This window comes from Peromyscus leucopus, chromosome 5, assembly GCF_004664715.2.
Source record: "Peromyscus leucopus breed LL Stock chromosome 5, UCI_PerLeu_2.1, whole genome shotgun sequence".
Taxonomy (NCBI): domain Eukaryota; kingdom Metazoa; phylum Chordata; class Mammalia; order Rodentia; family Cricetidae; genus Peromyscus; species Peromyscus leucopus.
Window position 1 is genome coordinate 71812893 of NC_051067.1, and position 20947 is coordinate 71833839.

Sequence of the window (20947 nt, forward strand, 5' to 3'; positions counted from 1 at the left end):
GGGAGAGGGAGACACCAAAGAGAAAGAAAAATTAATTAATTAGTCAACATCTTCCAGGGTTGACTTGGAGCATCCTGGAATAGAGCACTGAAGCCAGGATGCGGCTCCAGGACTAGAGACATATTGGAAGGTTTGTAGATGAGGCCGGGAAAAAGATGGTTGTACATCCACAGCGTGGACTGTGAGAGTGAAAAGGTAAATCCGAGAAACTTAGAATCTGATATCTGAGCACAAAGGAGAATGAGTGTCAGGCTTTATGTATGAGCAGCTAGGAGGACACTAGTGCTCCTGGACCAGTGGTTCTCAACCTTCCTAATGCTGCGACCCTTTAGTACAGTTCCTTATGTTGTAGTGACCCCCAACCACAAAGTTATATTCATTGCTACTTCATAACTGTAATTTCACTACTGTTAGGAATCAAAATGTAAATGTCTGATATGCAGGATATCTGATATGCCACCCCCGGTGAAAGGGACGTTCAACCCCCAAAGGGGTTGCGACCCTAGGTCATTGCCTTAGACAAATGGAAGAACACATTTTGTACCAGAAAAACTATGAATTTAGGTGAATTGTGTTATTTAAGGTGCCTGTAAAGGACTTTTGAGCCTAGAGTTCATTATCAAATCTGGTTGGGGAGCTGTGGAAATTGAAGCTGTGACTTGAATTTAACAGCAATTGAAGATCATCCCATTGAAAGCATACACTGTGGGAGAGAGTCAGGAACATATTACTGAAAAATAGCAACATGTATGGGGTATAGAAAAGACCTTAAATAATGCTTTAAAACTAGAGGGATCAAGGGACAGCACAGAAAGTCCTAAGTTTCCTGAAGGGGCTGCTAAGAGTGTCATGTGCACAGCAATATCAGAAAACACAAAGATAATTCACATCCTATGAATCTAGGCAGTGTTTGTACTGTGGAAAAGACAGACTTGAACGGAAAGTTAAAAATGTGGAGTTATTTAGTGCAGGCTATTTTCCTGGGGAGCCATAAACATGAGCAGGGAGATAATTGAGTGGCAAGAGACACAGGTTGCTATGGTTTTTATAAGTGTTCCCCAAAGGCCTATGGGTTAAAGACTTGGTCCCCAGGATGGCACATTATTGGAAGATCCCATGGACCTTTTAGATTTGGGTGCTGGTGGGACCTTATTTTTTTTTTTAACTAAGTCTCTATTGTTTGATTTTATCAATAAAGACTCAGGAGCCAGATGCTGGGGTGAAAACCTGCTAGCTCAGAGAGGCAGAGAAAGCACCCAGCTTTTTCCTCTTCTGCCTAGTGCCCTGGAAAGAGAGTTTTCTCCTACATCTCAAGCAAAAACTCCTCCAACTGGATATCCCTCCCTTCTACTTCCTGTGCATCTCTCTACCCTCCTGAGTTCCTCTTACGCTCTATGTTTTTTTTTTTTTTCCTGTCAACTGGTTGCTTGCCCTACCTCTTAACCTATGGTTGATTTTATTTAATCCTGTTCACAATATTTAAGCAGAAAGCTCTTGGATTAAAGGTGTGTGCTAGGACTGAGCCACCCCACAACTAGAAGCAGGTTTTTTTCAGTAAGTAACACAATCTCAGGGTTCACAGTGTGATCAAATATCTGCAACCCTCTTCTGCCCGACTTTTGGTTCCTAGCTTGTGAGGTGAGCATCTCTATGATGTACTGCCCTAGCCAAAGGATGGCATCTCCAGAATCATGAGTCCAAATAAGTCTACCTTTTTATGTTTATTGCTTCAGGTATTTTTCTATAATAATAATGGGAAGCTGGGTGATGAAGATGAATGAAGTTTCTAAATTTTTTATTACTTATTCTCTCTCTCTTTCCTTCCTTCTCCCCCTCTGTGTGTGTTGGGCGCGGGGGGGGGGATGGCAAGGCATGTATCACAGCATGTATATGGAGGTCAGATGAAAACTTTATGGGGTTGGTTCTCTCCTACATTTATGTGCATTCCAGGGATCAAACTCAGGTCTCCATGCGTACATAGCAAGTGCCTTTAACTGTTGAGTCATTTTGCTAGACCCTGGAGGAAATCTTGATTTTGTTTTTATTTTCTTGTGAGGCACAGGAGAGATTATTATATTTATATACATATGGGGGGCTGGAAGAAAGGAAGTTAATGAATTATATTGGGTAAGAAATTAGTCAAGGTCCAAAGAACATATAGAAATCACATGAGCTATTGGACCATAAATATTTGACACAAATAGTTGTTAAAAACGTAACCATCTGGGGCTGGAGAGGTGGCTCAGAGGTTAAGAGCACTGGCTGCTCTTCCAGAGGTCCTGAGTTCAACTCCCAGCAACCACATGGTGGCTCACAACCATCTGTAATGAGATCTGGTGCCCTCTTCTGGCATGCGGGCACACATGCAGACACAACACTGTATACATAATAAATAAATAAATCTTTAAAAAAAAAAAAACGTAACAATCTGGTTGTTAGGTGACTAAAATGGTAAGAAGAGAGTACAGAAATAAATCAGTAACTTTAAGAAGCATCCAGCATTGTTAGGGCTGAGCAAGGAGGACCGGTGGGAGATGGAGTCTACAATGTATAAGGGGTGGAGAGATTGTCTCCTAAGAGCAATGGAAGGCTCCTTTCCGGGGATTGCATGGGGTCAGGCTGAGTTAGGCAGAAACGAAAAAGTCTCTGAGAGTTGCGTACAGTCTAGCAGACGAAAGGGGCTTAGCAAAGCATTGCTGGGAAAGGAAATGAGATAGAGTGTAAAGAAGCTAGGGGAGGAAGTCTGGAGAAGCTAGAGGAGGAAGTTGGGGAAAGGAACAGAGAGGCTGGACACAAGGCAGCGGAATGGCATAGACCGGGCAGCCGGGCTTCGGGGTTTTTCTTGTGTTTTCGAAGAAAGCTGCAGATTATTCGAACAGTGGAGGGAAGTCCGGAACAATGATTTCTGGAGGGCCAGTACATCTGAGTGGAAGAGAAAAAGCTGGGAGGGAAAACCAGAGTCATTATCTGCAGGGCCAAACGCGATGGCCCGGTCTGTGGTGGCTGTAAACATTGGAAGGAACCTGTAAGGAAGGGAAGGCTCCAATTAATCGATGGCTTCTTTGCTGAATGTGTCTGGGGGGCAGAGGACGAGAGAGCGAACAGGATCTTCTTTATTTGGGCCATTAGAAAGGATAACTGAAGATGAGGAAGGGAGGGAGAGGAGGAGATTTTGAGCCTTGTTAGTCTTGCCCGGTACGATTATGGTTCCTGCAGGACTGATCGCCGGGTGCTGGACAATGGGTGCCTTGGAGCTAAGAGCCAATTCCAGGCAGAGCACGCAGGCGCAGCCCGGTGTCGCCTAGCAACTAGGAACAACACTGACCCTCAGAGGCCAGTGCAGTATGTTAGGTGTAGGGAGTCGCTGCTCCTAGGGACTCCATGCAGGTAAAGGCAGGCTCCAGGCTCTGCTGTTCACTTGCCCTAAAGGGTGGAGAGACCCAGGACTGAGCCAATTGGGGCATTCGGTGCACAGGTGGGAACCGCTGGGACAAAGGGAGGGGACACCTGAAGAGCTGTCCCAGTCAGCACCCGCAGTTACCAGCGGTACCCTGCCCTTAACGGGGCGAACCTGAGGCTCCAAGAGGGAAGTGAGGGTCTGAGATCCTGTCACTTGACTGTAAGTGTCTCTTGAAGCAGGATCCTACCTGCTACAGCCTTCCTCTGCTGCTTTAAGTCTGCTCAAAGCTAGTTTCTGCCTATGGGAATATCTGAAGCTCAGAGACTGAGGGGACGGCAAGAGGTGGGGGAATACAAATGACAAATGGGGTGATAATGCGGCTATGAAAGGCACGATTTTAAGCCAAATCCATTGTCATAATCAGTTTAATAAACTTAGTGCCTATTCATCCCGTTATCTTCCAGCTGTATTTATATTCCTAAAGAAACTGAGAGGTGGGTGGATTTTTTTTTATGTCCAAAGACATTCATTGCAGCCTTGTCCATAATTCCAGAAAATTGGAAATGGGAGGCTAGATGAGTAATGGATTTGAAAGCATTATTTAAATGATATGCTGATCCACTGAAGATGCCAGGAAGATAAATGGAGATGGAAATGTTTTGAACTTGCCCTTTAAGGATTTCTTAGGAGAATGGTCCTAGGAAAGGAAATTGACAATAGGCAGTAGAATTCAGGAAAGATGGTAAAAATCACTGTAGAACACACACACACACACACACACACACACACACACACACACACACACAAAGGAACTATATCAAAATAACACAAATCTACCTGAGCTTGTCTTTGGGTGAATTTTCTTTTGTTCATTGTGCTATTCTTTGTCTTCCAAATTCTCTACAGTGAATTACCTAGTCTTTATGAGAAAAAAATTAGTGTGTGTGGCTAACTGCTCCTATATCTGTGCTTTACTCCTGCCACCCCCCAGATCTACCCCAATATAGTGATGAAAATCAGTCACCTCTGGCCTCATGGTGTTGCCCAGGACCCTTTCCATGACTGCAGTGCACTGTGTCTTTATCCTCTTCACTGTTCATTATTGTATTGTTCAAACCACCACCCTGGAATAGGAGACATTAGCATGAGGTCAACTGAGATAACTGTAAACAACTTGTGTGTGTGTGTGTGTGTGTGTGTGTGTGTGTGTGTGTGTGTGTAACTTAATTGTTTCCTGAATGTTCTTCAGTAGGAATTGTTATAATTCCATATATAGCACTTGCTGCTGTGCCATAGAATTGCTTATGAACTTATCTTGACCTATGAACTTACCCTAATGATAGCTTCTCCGTGTTTCAGAATGGTTTCTATGTTCTGGATGAAATGGGCTCAATGTCAAAGGCATATGCACTTTTCAAGCATACATGAATATCTGAGATTTGAGAAAAATGCTAGCTCTATATAAGGAAAGAAAATTGAAAACTAATATTTTAGTGTTTTGTTTATCTTACATCTCCATACATTTAAAGACAGATTTCCCACTTTGTAAGAATTTTCAGATATCCACACTAGTTGCTGAGTAGTTCAAAAAGCAAATCCTGATGGAAATTTGGAGGCTGGAAAGATGGCTCAGTGTTTAAGAGCATTTGTTGTTCTTCTAGAGGACCATGCTTGGGTCTCATCACCCACATTGTGGCTTACAAGTCTGTAACTCCAGTTTCAGGGGATTCAACACCCTTTTCTGGCTTCCTGGGGAACTGGCATGCACATAGTGCACATACATGAAAGCAAAAATACCCCCACACATAATATAAATAAATCTAAAATATATTTATACAAAATTGTATTAAATGGAGAATGTGTTTGTTTGTTTGTTTTTTGGTTTTTTTTTTTAGCATTTTAGTATACTTGATAAGGCATAAGGTACCCCAGGATAGGACAAGCCTGCCAGGTTCTTCACAGCCCTTACAATTCATGTTAGTCACATGGAATGGGTGTCTTTCAAAGCCTCTGAGTTACTGTGATTTTGCAGCCTTTTAATATATTCAATGCATTCTGCCCAGTGTCTCTAAGACCAGGAGCAGCTTTTGACTCCTGACAAGCAATTTGAACTAATCCTGATACTGAAAGCCCTCTCCAGGGATTTTTCTACATCCGGAGACTTCTCTCAAGATGTTGGTAACTTGATCTTCCTTTCACCAAAGCATTACTCACAGGAAAAATAGAACTAATGATTTTCATAATACTGAATTCATATCATGTGCTAGATACCTACAGGTACATGACATAGTTGCATACAAAAAAAGGACACACATGCCTATTTTGTGGCATGTCATGTGGGTCTCAAAAACTTCATCTCAAGCCCAACATAGGTGGTGTGGAAATGTGCTGTGCTATTGCTCATTTAGTCAGAAGTTAGGTCACCAATGCACTCACCTTTCTAAACTGAACAAAACGCCAGTACTCAACAATCTTATCAATAAGTTCTTTGAAAATCAGTGCTTCCAACAGGGACACATGAAACAGTTTGGGTCCTTGCAGGAATTCCTTCATGAACTACATGCTTTAATTGGTAAAAATGTGACAAAGAAATGCCCTTCTCCCAAGGGCATGGATGACTGAGAGACGGAGGATGGACAAATTTATTAGTGCAGATCACAGTTTTTGCATTTTTCTTTTCTAGGATGGGTAAAAAGATAAAGAAGGAAGTCGAACCTCCCCCTAAGGATGTGGTAAGTTTCTGGTGCAAATACCAGCAAGAGTTTAACCACCAGTTTTAAAAATAAATTGTTCCGACAGTTTGGCATGTCCCACGGTATACATGAATGCATGGTGGCAGAAGTCCAAAGTCTGACTAATGATAATATTAGTCAGAGAAACCTAACAGAACATAAACAAACATTTACAACATTGTCATTATATAATTAGCACAATTAAACAGCGATTACTAGCTTTTCTAGTGTGTAGATAGCATGTTCGCAGTCTAGTTAATGGATAAATAGTTTCATTGTGTTCTTTTAAATACTTCAACTTTATATTCACTAGTCTCTCATCAACATGAATTATCCAAGGGAATTTAAAAAAATAAGGAGAAGTTATGCTACAGTGCTTACATACTTACTTGTGTATGGCGTCTGCTGATGGTCTTGGACATGAGATGTCCCATTTTTTTCCAGTTAGTAAGTAGTCTGGGATTATTAGCTGCTTCTCTTCTACATGTTAAGCATCAACATGGCCCGTTATAGAAAGTGCTTTTCACTCCTAAATGCATGGTTTATCTGCTCACTTTAATCAGTTACTGAAAGACTATGTTACAGTGGAAAACCACCTTTGATGATACTGACTTTGGAGTCTTTTATCAAAACATGTGTTTGATGTGTGTGTTACCAGACAGAATACAAATAGCAATGAGGAATTCCCAAGCTTGCAAAAATTGGAAAGTACTGCAAGAAAGTTGCCCTCCAAGTTGGAGCATTATAGTCAAGGCTGGAAGCTTTGTCTCAGCATGGCTCCTTATGAACTGTATTAATCACTTTGACCAAGTTGCCAAATTTGGCCAAACTATTTCAGTTTTCTTTATCTTTGAAATGGGAATTGCACTTTCTAACTCATTTGGATTGCTATATTATTAATCCAAAATAAATTATATGATGTTCTCAGTGATTGGCATGTAGTGCAGCAAGTAATATTTGTTATTATAGGAATCCTCAGGACTCTGCTCTGTCCCTGTCCCTGTCCCTGCCTCTCTCTCTGTCTCTCTGTCTGTCTCTGTCTCTCTGTCTGTCTCTCTGTCTCTCTGTCTCTCTCTCTCTCTCTCTCTCTCTCTCTCTCTCTCTCTCTCTCTCTCACACACACACACACACACACACACACACACTGATGACCACCAAGATATATGATACTTTATAATAGAATTATGATGAAAGCTACTCTACCACCCTCTTGCACCCAGTTGTGCATTGGGTACATTTTCAAACCTCTATATGGTACAGGGAGGATGTGATGATACCCACCTCAGAGGCATACCCACTCCCAATAATGAGCATTAGACAGCATCAGGTGCTTAGAGTAGCGTCGAGCGAGCACTAGCCTCCACTCCAAGTGCCCCGGAACCACATGGGAGCCAGGTGTAGTGGTGTGTGCTTGCCACATCAGGACTCCAGAGACTGAGGGAGGAGGATCAGTACTTTAAGGCCAACCTGGACTAGACAGTGAGACCCTGTCTCAAAAAGAAAGGACGAAAGCAAACAAGTGTGGCCTGTGACCACCACATCGGAAGGGCAAAATGAGGAACATCTCTGTCTCAGAAGTTCTGTCGGACAGCGGTTTCTCATGGCTGCATTTTCTTAACTGAGCTGGGAGACTATGGTTTCTCATGGGTGCTTTTCCGTAAAGGTGCTGTGAGACCACCTCTGTACTCCTCTGGCCTCTCGGCAGACTGGCCTTAAAAAGCAGAGCTCAGCCAGGTGTTTCTTCCTGCTTTCATTCTTTCTGTGGTAATTTTGGCTCACCGTTCACTTTATACAGAGTGTGACATTGTAATTTCACAACAAGCTTGCTGGTGACTGACTACCTCGTGGGGAAGCAGATGGCCTATGTGATTACAGCTCAGGATTATTTATTTAGTCGAGTGGCATTCTGTTACAGCCGTCATTTCCTTCTCAGCACCTTTTTAAATAAAAAATTACTACAATGCTGTGGGCCCTGCAGGAGAAACAAATACCACGCCAAGTGCCGCCGCTCTCTGCCAAGCACTGGCATTTCTAGCGCAGAACTGCTCTTTAGCGTGCCGCTCTTACGGCCTCCATCTTCCTTTATGCTTCCCATAATCTATATTGCCTTGTTCCTAATGATGGCTGGAAGGCACAGTAACACATCGGAGTGTTGACGAAACCTCCAGGAGAGATTAAACGGTGCTTATTTATCACTCATGCTTCAATGGAATTTTATGTACTCTACCTCTTTGAAGATTGTAGTTATCATAGCATGCTCGCCTGCAATCACCGAAAAGTTAGTCATGTGCTCATAAAACAAGCTTTAAAATATTTGACTATTAATTGAAGTTTAGTGCTCTGTGGTATGACTGTAGTCTTGGCTACTCTGGAGGCTGAGGCAGACGGGTTGCTTGAGTTTGGGAGTTCAAGGCCAATCTGGGCAACAAAGTGGAAGCTAATGTCAAAACAAAAGAAAAGAAAAAGAAAAGAAAGAAAGGAAGGAAGGAAGGAAGGAAGGAAGGAAGGAAGGAAGGAAGGAAGAAAGCTTGGGAGACGGCTCATTGGTGATGGCACACAACACAAGGACCTGAGTTCAGATCCTCAGAACCCGCAAAGGAATTACACATGGTGACTCTCATCTGTAACTCCAGTACTGGGTGGGGGACACGAGAGGAAGGGGACAGGTAGATCCTGAAACTCAGTGGCTAGTCAGTCCAGCACAAAGTAAGAGACCCTGTTTCCCTGAAAAGGAACAAAAAGGTGAAGACTGATTGATAAAAGACACATATGCCATACCCTGGTCTCCAGATGCACTCACAGTGACATGTACACACCACACATCTCCAGATGCACTCACATTAACATGTACACAGCACACATCTCCAGGTGCACTCACACTAACATGTGCACACCACACATCTCCAGATTCACTCACATTAACATGTGCACACCACACATCTCCAGATGCACTCACACTAACATGTACACAGCACACATCTCCAGATGCACTCACATTAACATGTGCACACCACACATCTCCAGATGCACTCACACCAACATGTGCACACCACACATCTCCAGATGCACTCACACTAACATGTGCACACCACACATCTCCAGATGTACTCACACCAACATGTGCACACCACACATCTCCAGATGCACTCAACACTAACAAGGACACACCACACATCTCCAGATGCACTCAACACTAACATGTGCACACCACACATCTCCAGATGTACTCACACTAACATGTGCACACCACACATCTCCAGATGCACTCAACACTAACATGTGCACACCACACATCTCCAGATGCACTCAACACTAACAAGGACACACCACACATCTCCAGATGCACTCAACACTAACATGTGCACACCACACATCTCCAGATGTACTCACACTAACATGTGCACACCACACATCTCCAGATGCACTCACACCAACATGTACAAACTACACATCTCCAGATACACTCACATTAACATGTACACACCACACATCTCCAGATACACTCACATTAACATGTACACACCACACATCTCCAGATGCACTCACACCAACATGTACAAACTACACATCTCCAGATACACTCACATTAACATGTACACACCACACATCTCCAGATACACTCACACTAACATGTGCACACCACACATCTCCAGATGCACTCACACCAACATGTACAAACTACACATCTCCAGATACACTCACATTAACATGTACACACCACACATCTCCAGATACACTCACATTAACATGTACACACCACACATCTCCAGATGCACTCACACCAACATGTACAAACTACACATCTCCAGATACACTCACATTAACATGTACACACCACACATCTCCAGATACACTCACATTAACATGTACACACCACACATCTCCAGATGTACTCACACTAACATGTGCACACCACACATCTCCAGATACACTCACATTAACATGTACACACCACACATCTCCAGATACACTCACATTAACATGTACACACCACACATCTCCAGATACACTCACATTAACATGTACACACCACACATCTCCAGATGCACTCACACCAACAAGGACACACCACACATCTCCAGATGTACTACACCAACAAGGACACACCACACATCTCCAGATGTACTACACCAACAAGGACATACCACACATACAGAGAGAGGGAGGGAGGAAGGAAGAGAGAGGGAGGAGGAAGAGAGAGAAGAAAAGAGAAAGAGTTATATTAGAAAATTAAAGATCTGAAATGGGGGTTAAGTCTGTCCCAATATGGGCTGGTGGGGAGACCAGGCAGCTGGAATGTTGGAAAACGCTTGATGTCTAGGATGTCTAGAGCTATGACAGACAGTCAGGGAGCCTTGGGAAGGTGGGACAGAAACTCTGGACACTTCTGCCTGTAATTTCAGTAACAGAATGCACCTTTTGGAGCCAGCTGATGGTTTAGGTCTCCTGATATCAAAAGACAGACCCTGATGAGTCACCTTAACTCCACAAACTGAACTCAGGGGGCCCAACAAGATGAGGAGGTCCATAGCTTCAACTGTTATTAAGGAAAGAAATGAAATGATCTAGAAATGGTGACGTGGTGCTCACTGGTGGTAGCCTTAGAGTGGTCCCTTTGGAGTCTGATGAAAGTTAAGCTCAGCTTGGATATGTGCAGCCAGCAGAAAATGGAGAAAAGTCACACTTCGTTACGTTTTTGACCGTGAAAGGGAAGGAAGGGCACAGGGTGAGTAGTATCTAAAGAAAAATTGGTTTTTGTTTCAAAATAAGAGAGATTTGTTTGGAAAGTTTTGCCTGGAGTCTATAGCACAGAGAACCAACCAGGAAGGGCCAACAGCAGAGAAATCTAGTTAACGGTCCCCTGGAGATAAGAAGTTCTAAGCTGTCTAGGTGGAACTAGACATGAGAAATAACATGCATGAACTACTAAAAAGCTATGAAATGAATGATTTTTAGAGCTCTCATGAATCTGGGGATTTTTGATAAGAGAGTCTTACTGAATTTCTAGAGCATTGTTAGGTAGAGTCTCCAGAAGTGTCAGGCCTTTATAGCGTGGCTAGCCTTGCCGTATGGTAAAGGCTTTCCTGGATTTGCACAACAAGGTTTAAAAATGAGCTTGAAGTAGACAGCGTTGACCCAGGTGTAGGATAAGTGCTCGCCATAGCAAAATCCAACATCCTTTGAGTTCCTTTCATCCCCATTACCAAGGAAAAAGATCTTTACACTCAACTACACAGTTTTCACAATATTAAGTAGCCAATAAAAATAATTAAGGATGGAAAAAAGGAAAATGTGAATCATACCAGGAAAACAATCAATAAGCCATTAGAGGAAATAAAATAGAAAGCTAAAAATATATTCAGTTACCAAAAAAAGAAGACAGGAAAAAGAACAGATTAGAGAAAGTGGAGACAGATAACATGATAGTTAATAAAAGTCAACCATATCAGTAATAATACTATATATAAATGTTGAAATATTTTTAAGATGAGAGATTGTCAAATTTGATGAAAAGACAACACTCAAGTAACCTTTAAGGAGAGCTCAGCAGGAGGGAAAAAAAGAAACCTTTAAGGATACATGGACACATGGATACATGGGTTGAGAGTGAGAACAAAGACATGCATACCATGCAAACACTAATCACAGGAAAGTGCCTGCATGTCGAACAAAATACGATTGCAGAACAAACACTTTTATCAAATAAAAAGGTGGACATTTCATAGTGATATTTTTTTCATTTTTAAGAAGAATATGTTCTTAACACAAATTTTAAGGAAATTTAAGAAAAGGGGTTATTCCATAGCACAAAGATGAAATATGTAAATACAATAGTTTTACCAAAAGTCAATATCCATAAGCTAGAAAGCATTGCAGAGACAAAGAAGGCCCAATGAAGCAGACACACTGTGCTGGATACAGGGACATTGATGGTGCAAAATGGTAGAACTACTTTGAGGAAACATGGCGCTTTCATGTGAAGTTAACTACACATTTGCTATCAAGCCAGAAGAGTGTGTGTGTGTGTGTGTGTGTGTGTGTGTGTGTGTGTGTGTGTGTGTTCAGATGCATTTGCATGTTTGTTCATGTATTTGGAGGCTAGAGGTCAACATCAGATATTTTATCCAACCATTTTTCACCCTTGGTTTTTGAGATAGGTCTGTCAATGAACCCGGAGTGCATTGATTTGGCTAGAAAGTCCCCCTGTGTCTGCCTCCCCAGTACTGGGATTACAGACAGTTACTACTGCACTCATCTTTTTTACATGGGTGTTCAGACACAGAAACCCTTTAGCAATGTTGAGACAATACTGTCCTACAATCTGGCAGAAGGCATTTGCAGATAAAGGTGTATGCCACCAAGTCTGATGACCTGAGTTCAATCCCCAGGATCCACATGATAGAAGGAGAGAGCCTACTCCTCTGAGTTGTTCTTTGACCTTCCATGTGTTTGAACACACACACACACACACACACACACACACAGAGAGAGAGAGAGAGAGAGAGAGAGAGAGAGAGAGAGAGAGAGAGAGAGAGAGAGAACTAAGAATGTGATAATTTTTCAAAAATCCAACAGGCTTTTCTTCTCTGTATGATTTTTTCCCCATTCCAGATACAGCCTTTTAAGTTACCTCCATCATCCATCTCTCTTTCCTTTTTAGTTTCCCAGTTTCACACAATGACGTCACCTCATATTCCCAAACATACTGCGATGTTCAGATAGGAAGAGTCATCCCAAAGAACCAAGTAACACTTGGAAATCCATCTGCCTGTACCATACACAGAACTCCTCCCTCCATTTGCCTCTGGAGATGGAGGAAAACAGTGTCATAATTTATTGCTCCCTGTCCGCAGAAAGCACCAGTGTTATGAGTTTGGTCTTGCTTGGTTTTGCTACATGAGAATTGCCCAGACTCAGCATGACACAAACCTCAGGGTCCTACAGATTTCCTCTGTGCTATGCTCCCATTTCCCTTTTCCGGAACTTACTCAAGGTTGTGTCCTTTTATATACATTTGCCCCATTCTTCATCCTTGTTCTTGTCTCACGTATGTTATTCCTGCTCTTCCATTGAGAGTCCGGTAGATGGAATGGCCACATTGACTGTTGAGACAGGGCACCAGATGTACTCAAGGATTCTTGTATGAGGGCCCAGGATAACAATAATACATATTTATTTCAGTGAGCATGTGTGTGATGTGCCAGACAATGGGCTAAGTGCTTCGTCATAACCTCCCTAGCCCTCCCTTGATTACTCCAGATATGTGCTTTTATCCCTAGAACACAGAAGAAGGAAGAAGCCTTCTAGAAGCTTCAGCAACTTGTCTGAGTCAAGCTGAGAATCCGCATCTGTAACTGTCTCTCCCCTTCCCACGGCCCTCTGGGAATCAGAGGGCTGCGGTGGTCTTTAAGACTTTTTCTTTCATTTTATTCTGTGTGTATAGGTGTTCCACTTGTACGTGTGTCTGTACACCACATACATGCGGTGCCCACAGAGGCCAGAAGAAAACATCAGACCCCTGGAAACTGGAATTGCAGAGGTTGTGAGCCACCATGTGGGTGCTGGGAACTGAACCTGGGTCCTCTGGAAGAGCAGCCAGTACTCTTAACCACTGAGCTATCTCTTTAGCTCCAGGGATTTCTTTCTGAAATAGGAACATTCCAGTTCGCCTACGGTGCCATGACCACATCCTTTTGCAGGATTGTGGCCTCTTTCAGTTTTAAGCCACTGTTCCTTTTTATGTGACATTTAGGAATTACGAATGAACCAAATTACTCTTCGTTTTGCTTTTCAGTTCGACCCACTCACAATTGAAAGCAAAAAAGCAGCCACCGTGGTGCTGATGCTCAACTCTCCAGAGGAGGAGATTTTAGCCAAAGCTTGCGAAGCCATTTATAAATTTGCTTTGAAAGGTTTGGATCTTTTCAGTTTATCTTCCTATCTCATTCCTATTTACTACATACCAGGCATTTCTTCACTTGTCTGTAGGTTACTTCCCGTGTGAATGACATCAGTGCCCACTTGAAGGCAGTGTGCTTTCCTTGGGTTCCAAGGGTCAGTCACAGCACAGAACAGTCATCTAGACCAGGAGTCGGGCATGGTGGCACATGCTTGTCATCTCGGGATTTGGGAGGTAGAGGCAGGAGGGTTGTAGGCGGAAAGCGAGCCTGGGTACATAGTAAATACCCTTGTCTTTCCCATCTCTTATTCACTCGCTTGGTCACTCACTCATTTATTTAATCAACCAAGAAGAATAAATGCCACAGAAGCAAAAAGAGCCACCATTTGAGCAGTAAGATAAACTTGCATTGGATCATAACCCAAAGTATAAAATAAATATCCCTGTGTACAAACAGTAGTGATAAGAAGAGTTAATGTCAAGGCTGCCACCACCCCATCTCCATGCTCTCTTCCATACAGTAGCCTTTCACCCCCAGTAGTCCCCATTTCCACTTTGTTCTGTTGCCTCCCATCCCCCTCCCTTAGACCTCCATTTGTGCAGTCTCAATGGCCCTTTCCTGGTTTCCTTGTCTGTAGCTAGAGTTTTCCTGCCTGGTCCACAGTCAGGACAAATCTCTCTCACCCGCCAGTCCCACAGCCGCTCAGACCCAACCAATTAAACACAGAGACTTATATTGCTTACAAACTGTATGGCCGCAGCAGGCTTCTTGCTAAGTGTTCTTATATCTTAAATTAACCCATTTCTATAAATCTATACCTTGCTTATGGCTTATGGCTTACCGGCATCTTCACATGTGGCTTGTCATGGTGGCGGCTGGCAGTGTCTCTCACTCAGCCTTCCACTTCCCAGAATTATTCTCCTCCTTGTCCCACCTATACTTCCTCCTGCCTGACTACTGGCCAATCAGTGTTTTATTTACTAACCAATCAGAGCAACACATTTGCCATACAGAACATCCCACAGCACTTGTCTTTACCCATAGTTCCTCCCCCTTGGATGTACTCCTTTAACAGTTAGAAGCTACAGTCCATGAAGGAGAGAGAGGGCATCTGAGCCTGGCTTACTTCACTTAAGGTTTCCTGGTTCTGTCCATTTTCATGTTAATTTTATAGTTTCATCTTCCTTTACAGCTGAATAAAATTCCATTAAAATAAAACTTAACAACAGGGAGAGATTGTTTTATTGAATTAAAAATCAAAAGCAAATTACATGCTGCCTTCAAGAAAGACACTTAGAATGTAAAGGCTCAAATAAAAGATGAAAAGAGATATCTCATGAAAAGACTAATCAAAATAAACCTGGAGTGGTTATAATAATACAAGAAAAGTAAACAGTAAAAGGAGCCAGAGGTCATTTCATTATAATAAAGAGGTCAAGTAATCGAAGGGCTAAAGAAAATCTTCCCTAGCCATGGACCTAAAATAGGACCTTCCAAACAAATAAAGCTGGTACTGTGAGGAGGGGTAAGCATCCACAGACACTCCCCAGAGAGAGGATTCAAGACCCTTTTCTCCTAAATGAAAGAATAAATAGACTGCAAGTCTAAGAATACAGAAGATTTGACTATCTATACTGATGAATTTAACCTAGTATTGACAGAGCTTAAGAACTGTGGAGTGAACATTATTTCTCAAGAGTATCTTACAGAATACTTACCTCAGTACACTGCATTGTGGGGCATAAAACAGGACGAAGCAAGCTTTAAGGGACTCTAAGCTACTCAAAAAATGTATCTCCATACCACAGAGAAATCACATCAGAAATCAATAATACCAGATATTCTGGGTAATCATTAAATACTCAGAAAGTAAGCAGCACACTCCTATGTAACTCATGAGTGAAAGAAAACGGGCGATAAAAGTGAGAATTGAAGTAATCTATAAAAATGTATAGATTGCTGTTAAATGGGTGTTTAGATAAAAATTTATTGTACCATGTTAGTGTCAGGGAGGGGGCTCAGTGGGTAAAAGCTCTGCCCTGAGTTTGGATCCCTCAGGTAGAAGCCATCCCTCAGGTGGAAGCCATCCCTCAGGTAGAAGCCATCCATCTGTTCTTTGACTTGAGCCCATGTGCGTGCCCTCACATGCTAAATACACACTCATTTGCCCAAAGATCAATTTTTAGAAGTTTCAAACCAATAGTTGCATTTCTTCTTTAAGAAAGAGCAATGGTAAAGGAGAAATTAAACTCAAAGTCAGTAATAAATATAATGGGTATCTGAAAAGAAATTAATGGAACAGAAAACAATAACAAAAAGCGAACAGAAACTGTGAGCTGGCCAAAAAGAAAACGAGGCAATCTTCAGCTCAGTATGTCTCTTAAACATGGATGAGGAATTTGTAAAGAAAACATTAGCAAATTAGATACAACAACTGAGTTCCATGTGAAGGGTCCAAGATTTGTTTAACTTGGAAGGATTAGTCAAGGGATTCTATCCTATGTGATAGAGAGAGAAGTGAATGTCCAGGGCGCTGGAACTCCAGGTTTGTTCTGGGCTAACACTAGGTGGAGCTCCAAGGAGACAGAAGGCATTCATGCATGGTCTTGTTTTACCTGTGGTGTCAGGTGAGGAGAATAAAGCAACTCTCCTTGAACTTGGAGCTGTGGAGCCCTTGACCAAACTGCTTACCCATGAAGACAAAATTGTAAGAAGAAATGCTACGATGATCTTTGGCATCCTGGCTTCCAACAGTGAGTAACAATGTTTTGAAATGAACAAGTTCTCCTTCTTTCAAAGTTAACTTTAAGAGATTAGCCTAAATTTTATTTAAGCCAACTTTAACATCAGCAAAAAAAAAAAAAAAAAAAAAAAGGCAGTACAGTGTAACAAATGATTTCATAGTTTTAAAAGACGTGTTTAATGTGTGTGTATCTGCATGTGAGTACAAATGCCCATAGAGGCCAGAAGAGGGCGTTGGATCTCCTAGAACGGAAATTACAGGTAGTTGTGAGCTGTCCAGTGTGGGTGCTGGGAACCAAACTCAGGTTCTCTGGAAGAGCAGTAAGGGCTCTTGAGCACTGAACCATTTATGCAGCCCAGATTTCCTATTTTAATAGATTTTTAACAGATGTGGACATAAGTATAAAAATCTCACCTCAAAGTTAGTGATGGTATTCTAGTCTAACAGGTTAGGAAAGAAATTATCTCTCAAGATGATTCTCTCCCCTCACCTCGAGTTAGTATAGTGTAATTTTCCTGCACACATGTCAGTTATATTTCACACAAATTCTCTAGTATATGAAGCCCACAGAAGATTTGGATAAATTCACTTTTTAAAACTGCTAACTATTGCTTGTATAAAAACTTTAGTTGTATATATTGAATTCAAACTGATTAAGTTGAATGCTCTTGAATCAGATGTATGATTTGGTTCAAATATTTTCTTTTATTTAGGAGTGTGGTACTATAGTATTAGCTAAAACATGCTCTTCTGTTTTTCAAAACAGAAGTTTGACAGAGCTGTGCCAACAACAGTAGTCTCTACTTGTGCACAACATGTCTTTGCCCAGACATAAGTCACTTCTCTGTGTTTTAGGGTCACAAATTTTGTAACTTACAAAAGTTTCAAAAAGTATTTTGAGCCAATATCTTTGTAACTACAAAAAGATTCAACAGTACTCTTAATAGAGAATGAATTCAACCATGGAACAAAGGTAGTAGAAATAAACCCAAGTCTCCCAGTTACAGTATATGGCTAAGGTCATCATTCTGTCCCTTACCATGGCCTCTACAGGGTACATCATGGTTCTTACCTTTCTGTCTCCAGTTGTCAGTTTTTCTAGACAACATGTGATATGCACAGATATTAACATTTTCAATGACTTTTTTCCTGTTTGTTTTTTTCTTAATTTCTATTATTTCTCTTACTTCTTCATTCATTCATCTATCATTTAATACATAAGGTATTTATTTCTTGAGAAACTGCAAATTGTCATTGAAAACCCTCAGTTCAGGATATATATAAATTGCATTTTATGGGTTTCTAGGGGGATTTTGTGACCTTAATTACTAAGAATTAGGGACTGGAGAGATGGAGTCAACACTAAAGAGTGCATCCTGCTCTTGCAGAGGGCAGGAGTTTGGTTCCCAGCACCCATACTAGATGGTTCATAATTGCCTATAGCTCCAGATTAAGGGGGAATCCATGTCCTCTGGCGCCCTCTTGCATCTGCACCCACATACACATACCCGCACACATATCCACTCACAGACATACATGATTAAATGTTTTAAAAATTTAAGGAAGTATTTCCACATGTGGGTGTTAAGTGAGGGGTTCTATGGGAGCTCCCAGGACCAAAACCCACCCTATCAGCTGCTTTTGGTCAGTACTAGGAGGACACACCACATCTGCTCATCCAGTAGGGACAGAACCGCTGCCCTCAGGGTCCCAGTAAGTGCCTGGCTCTCTTGTCTGAAGAATGATGACAGGTCGTGAATACATGTCTGGTGTGATGAACAACTGTGGTATAGTGAAAGACTTTCTTTTGATTCCATTAGATGAAAAAATGATTTGAATTGATAGATTTGTATTTGATGATGTGGCTAACACGTGGTGGCATCCCCAGCTGCTTGGCAAGGTCTCCTTTTCTTGGAAGAATCAACATGTTCACAGCTATAGGTCCACTTGTCACACATGTCCTAGAAAACTTGGATGAAAGTTGAGCAAGTAGCCATTGGATCCTAAGGAGAGTCATGGCTCCAGGCTAATCTGTAGATGAATGCACCTCCACACTGCTCAGCTGCAGCATTGTTGACGTGTCTAACAACAACAATAACAACAACAACGGATGCCTTTTAGAAACATGTGCCTTCCTGTGGTTTCATACTCAGTGAACAACTGTGCTCATGGCAGATAAATTGATGTGTCAACTGGATGCTGGCGCTAGAACTTCATGTGAGAGAGAGCTCTCCTTTCACAACCTCCTCCTCTACTTCCTCCTTTTCTGTTTGTCTTCCCCCTCCCCCTTTCCCTTCCTCTCCTCTTCCTCCTTTTCCACTTTCTCTTCCTCCTCCTTTCCTTCTGCTTACTCCTCCCCTTCTCTTTCATATCCTCCTCTCCCCATTTTCTTCCTCTCCTTCCTCTCCTATCCCTCCTTCTTCCCTCTTCTGGAAGTTACTGAGCTATGTGTCTATGCCAAGCTGGAGTGATTAAAAAAGACACTGAAATTACCTTACTGGACCTTCTATTTTGGCCAAAACCCAAGTGCCACTGTTTTCTTTCTTTTGTCAGTTTGTGTTTAATTCATCCAGAGCACACAACAGCTGCAGTGGTGGTGGTCAGCCACAGAAGCAGTGGTTGTGGTCAGCCACAGATGCAGTGGATGTGGTCAGCCACAGATGCAGTGGTGGTGGTCAGCCACAGATGCAGTGGATGTGGTCAGCCACAGATGCAGTGGTGGTGGTCAGCCACAGATGCAGTGGTGGTGTCAGCCACAGATGCAGTGGTTGTGGTCAGCCACAGTTGCAGTGGTTGTAGTCAGTCACAGATGCAGTGGTGGTGGTCAGCCACAAATGCAGTGGTTGGAGTCAGCCACAGATGCAGTGGTGGTAGTCAGCCACAGATGCAGTGGTGGTATGGTTGTAGTCAGCCACAGATGCAGTGGTTGTGGTCAGCCACAGATGCAGTGGTTGCAGTCAGCTACAGATGCAGTGGATGTGGTCAGTCACAGATGCAGTGGATGTGGTCAGCCACAGATGCAGTGGTTGCAGTCAGCTACAGATGCAGTGGATGTAGTCAGCTACAGAGAGTTCACCAGAAACCCAAAGCTACCAGAGAAAGATGGTTTTATAAACTGGTAGAAGGTCAAGAACAAATTAGATGGTAAAACCAAGATACGGTGTTAGGGACAGTAATCAAGCTTGATATAGTGGTACCCACCTGTAATGTCAGTATGGGGAGGCTGAGGCAGAGAAATTGCAGTGAGTTTGGCCTGGCCACCATAATGAATTTTAGCTCTGCTGGGACTGCATAGTGAGGTTCTGTCTAAAAAGTAAATGCAATCAAAACAGATCTGATAAAGTTAGAACAGGCATTAAAGTCACTGGCAGATCTGCCTTGACCAGAAATTATGGGTGGCACCCTGCTCAGCCAGATGCTGTTCACCTGGCCCCAGCACAGGTCAGAATTTCTGTCCAGTTGCCCTAACTGAGGAACTTCACTGTTGAAAAAGAAGGAGCCGAGACTAATATTGTGTTTACAGTGCTTTAAAGAACAGCTTGTCTGGTATTTTTTTTTTCTGATTTAACATCAATAATAAGAATTAGATTATTTGAACCATCTAGTGGCAAAAGCAGAATAAGTCTGTCAGCTGGGTCACCGGTTCACAGAGCTGCAGTGAACTAGAATTACCCATCAAGCAGAGAGGATGGCTCAGCAGACTGCATGGACCGCCGGGATGGTTCTTGTGCATCTCTGGTCATTTGATCTAAATTTCATGGCAATGGGGCTCTCTGATAGACACTTTTAGCTTGTTTTGGCAAAGCAAGGTGAGATGTCCACCTGAGGCCACAAGGGACGTACAGCTAGGGGCTTTCCATGTGACTGCCAATCACATAGAAAGGAAGCAATTGAGAGCCCCCAGGCACCACCATGGTCTGCCTTAAGGTCAGGGACCCATCAAGAAATTTTGAAGTGTGGGGATGTCTTATATATATGGGGGAAGTGCTTGGAAATCTAAAATTCCAGAAATAGTAGGGTTTTTTTTTTCAAGCATCTAAAAATAAGGAATTTTGCTACTGTTGTCACAAAAATGATTCTCAACCATGCCGACTGGCATCAGGAGAACAGCACTTGCTGAGACAGGGTGCATGGAGTTTGGTTCCCAGAACCTTGCAAGGATCTAAGTATT

General features: G+C 42.4%; 1 protein-coding gene across 4 annotated transcripts in view; it reads left to right on the forward strand.

Moving 5' to 3' along the window:
* The first annotated feature begins 3168 nt into the window (after positions 1 to 3168).
* Armc3 (armadillo repeat containing 3) overlaps positions 3169 to 20947 on the forward strand; it is an 87455-nt gene continuing 69676 nt past the window's right edge. For 2 of the 4 annotated variants that reach the window (XM_037205997.1, XM_037205998.1), the window contains exons 1-4: positions 3169 to 3387; positions 6084 to 6132; positions 13928 to 14045; positions 16661 to 16786. In XM_037205997.1, coding sequence (XP_037061892.1) covers positions 6085 to 6132; positions 13928 to 14045; positions 16661 to 16786 — 292 coding nt within the window. In that variant the 5' untranslated portion in view covers positions 3169 to 3387; position 6084. Of the gene's footprint in view, positions 3620 to 6083; positions 6133 to 13927; positions 14046 to 16660; positions 16787 to 20947 lie in introns of all 4 variants that reach the window. The other 2 variants (XM_037205996.1, XM_028870455.2) reach the window with 2 other exon arrangements.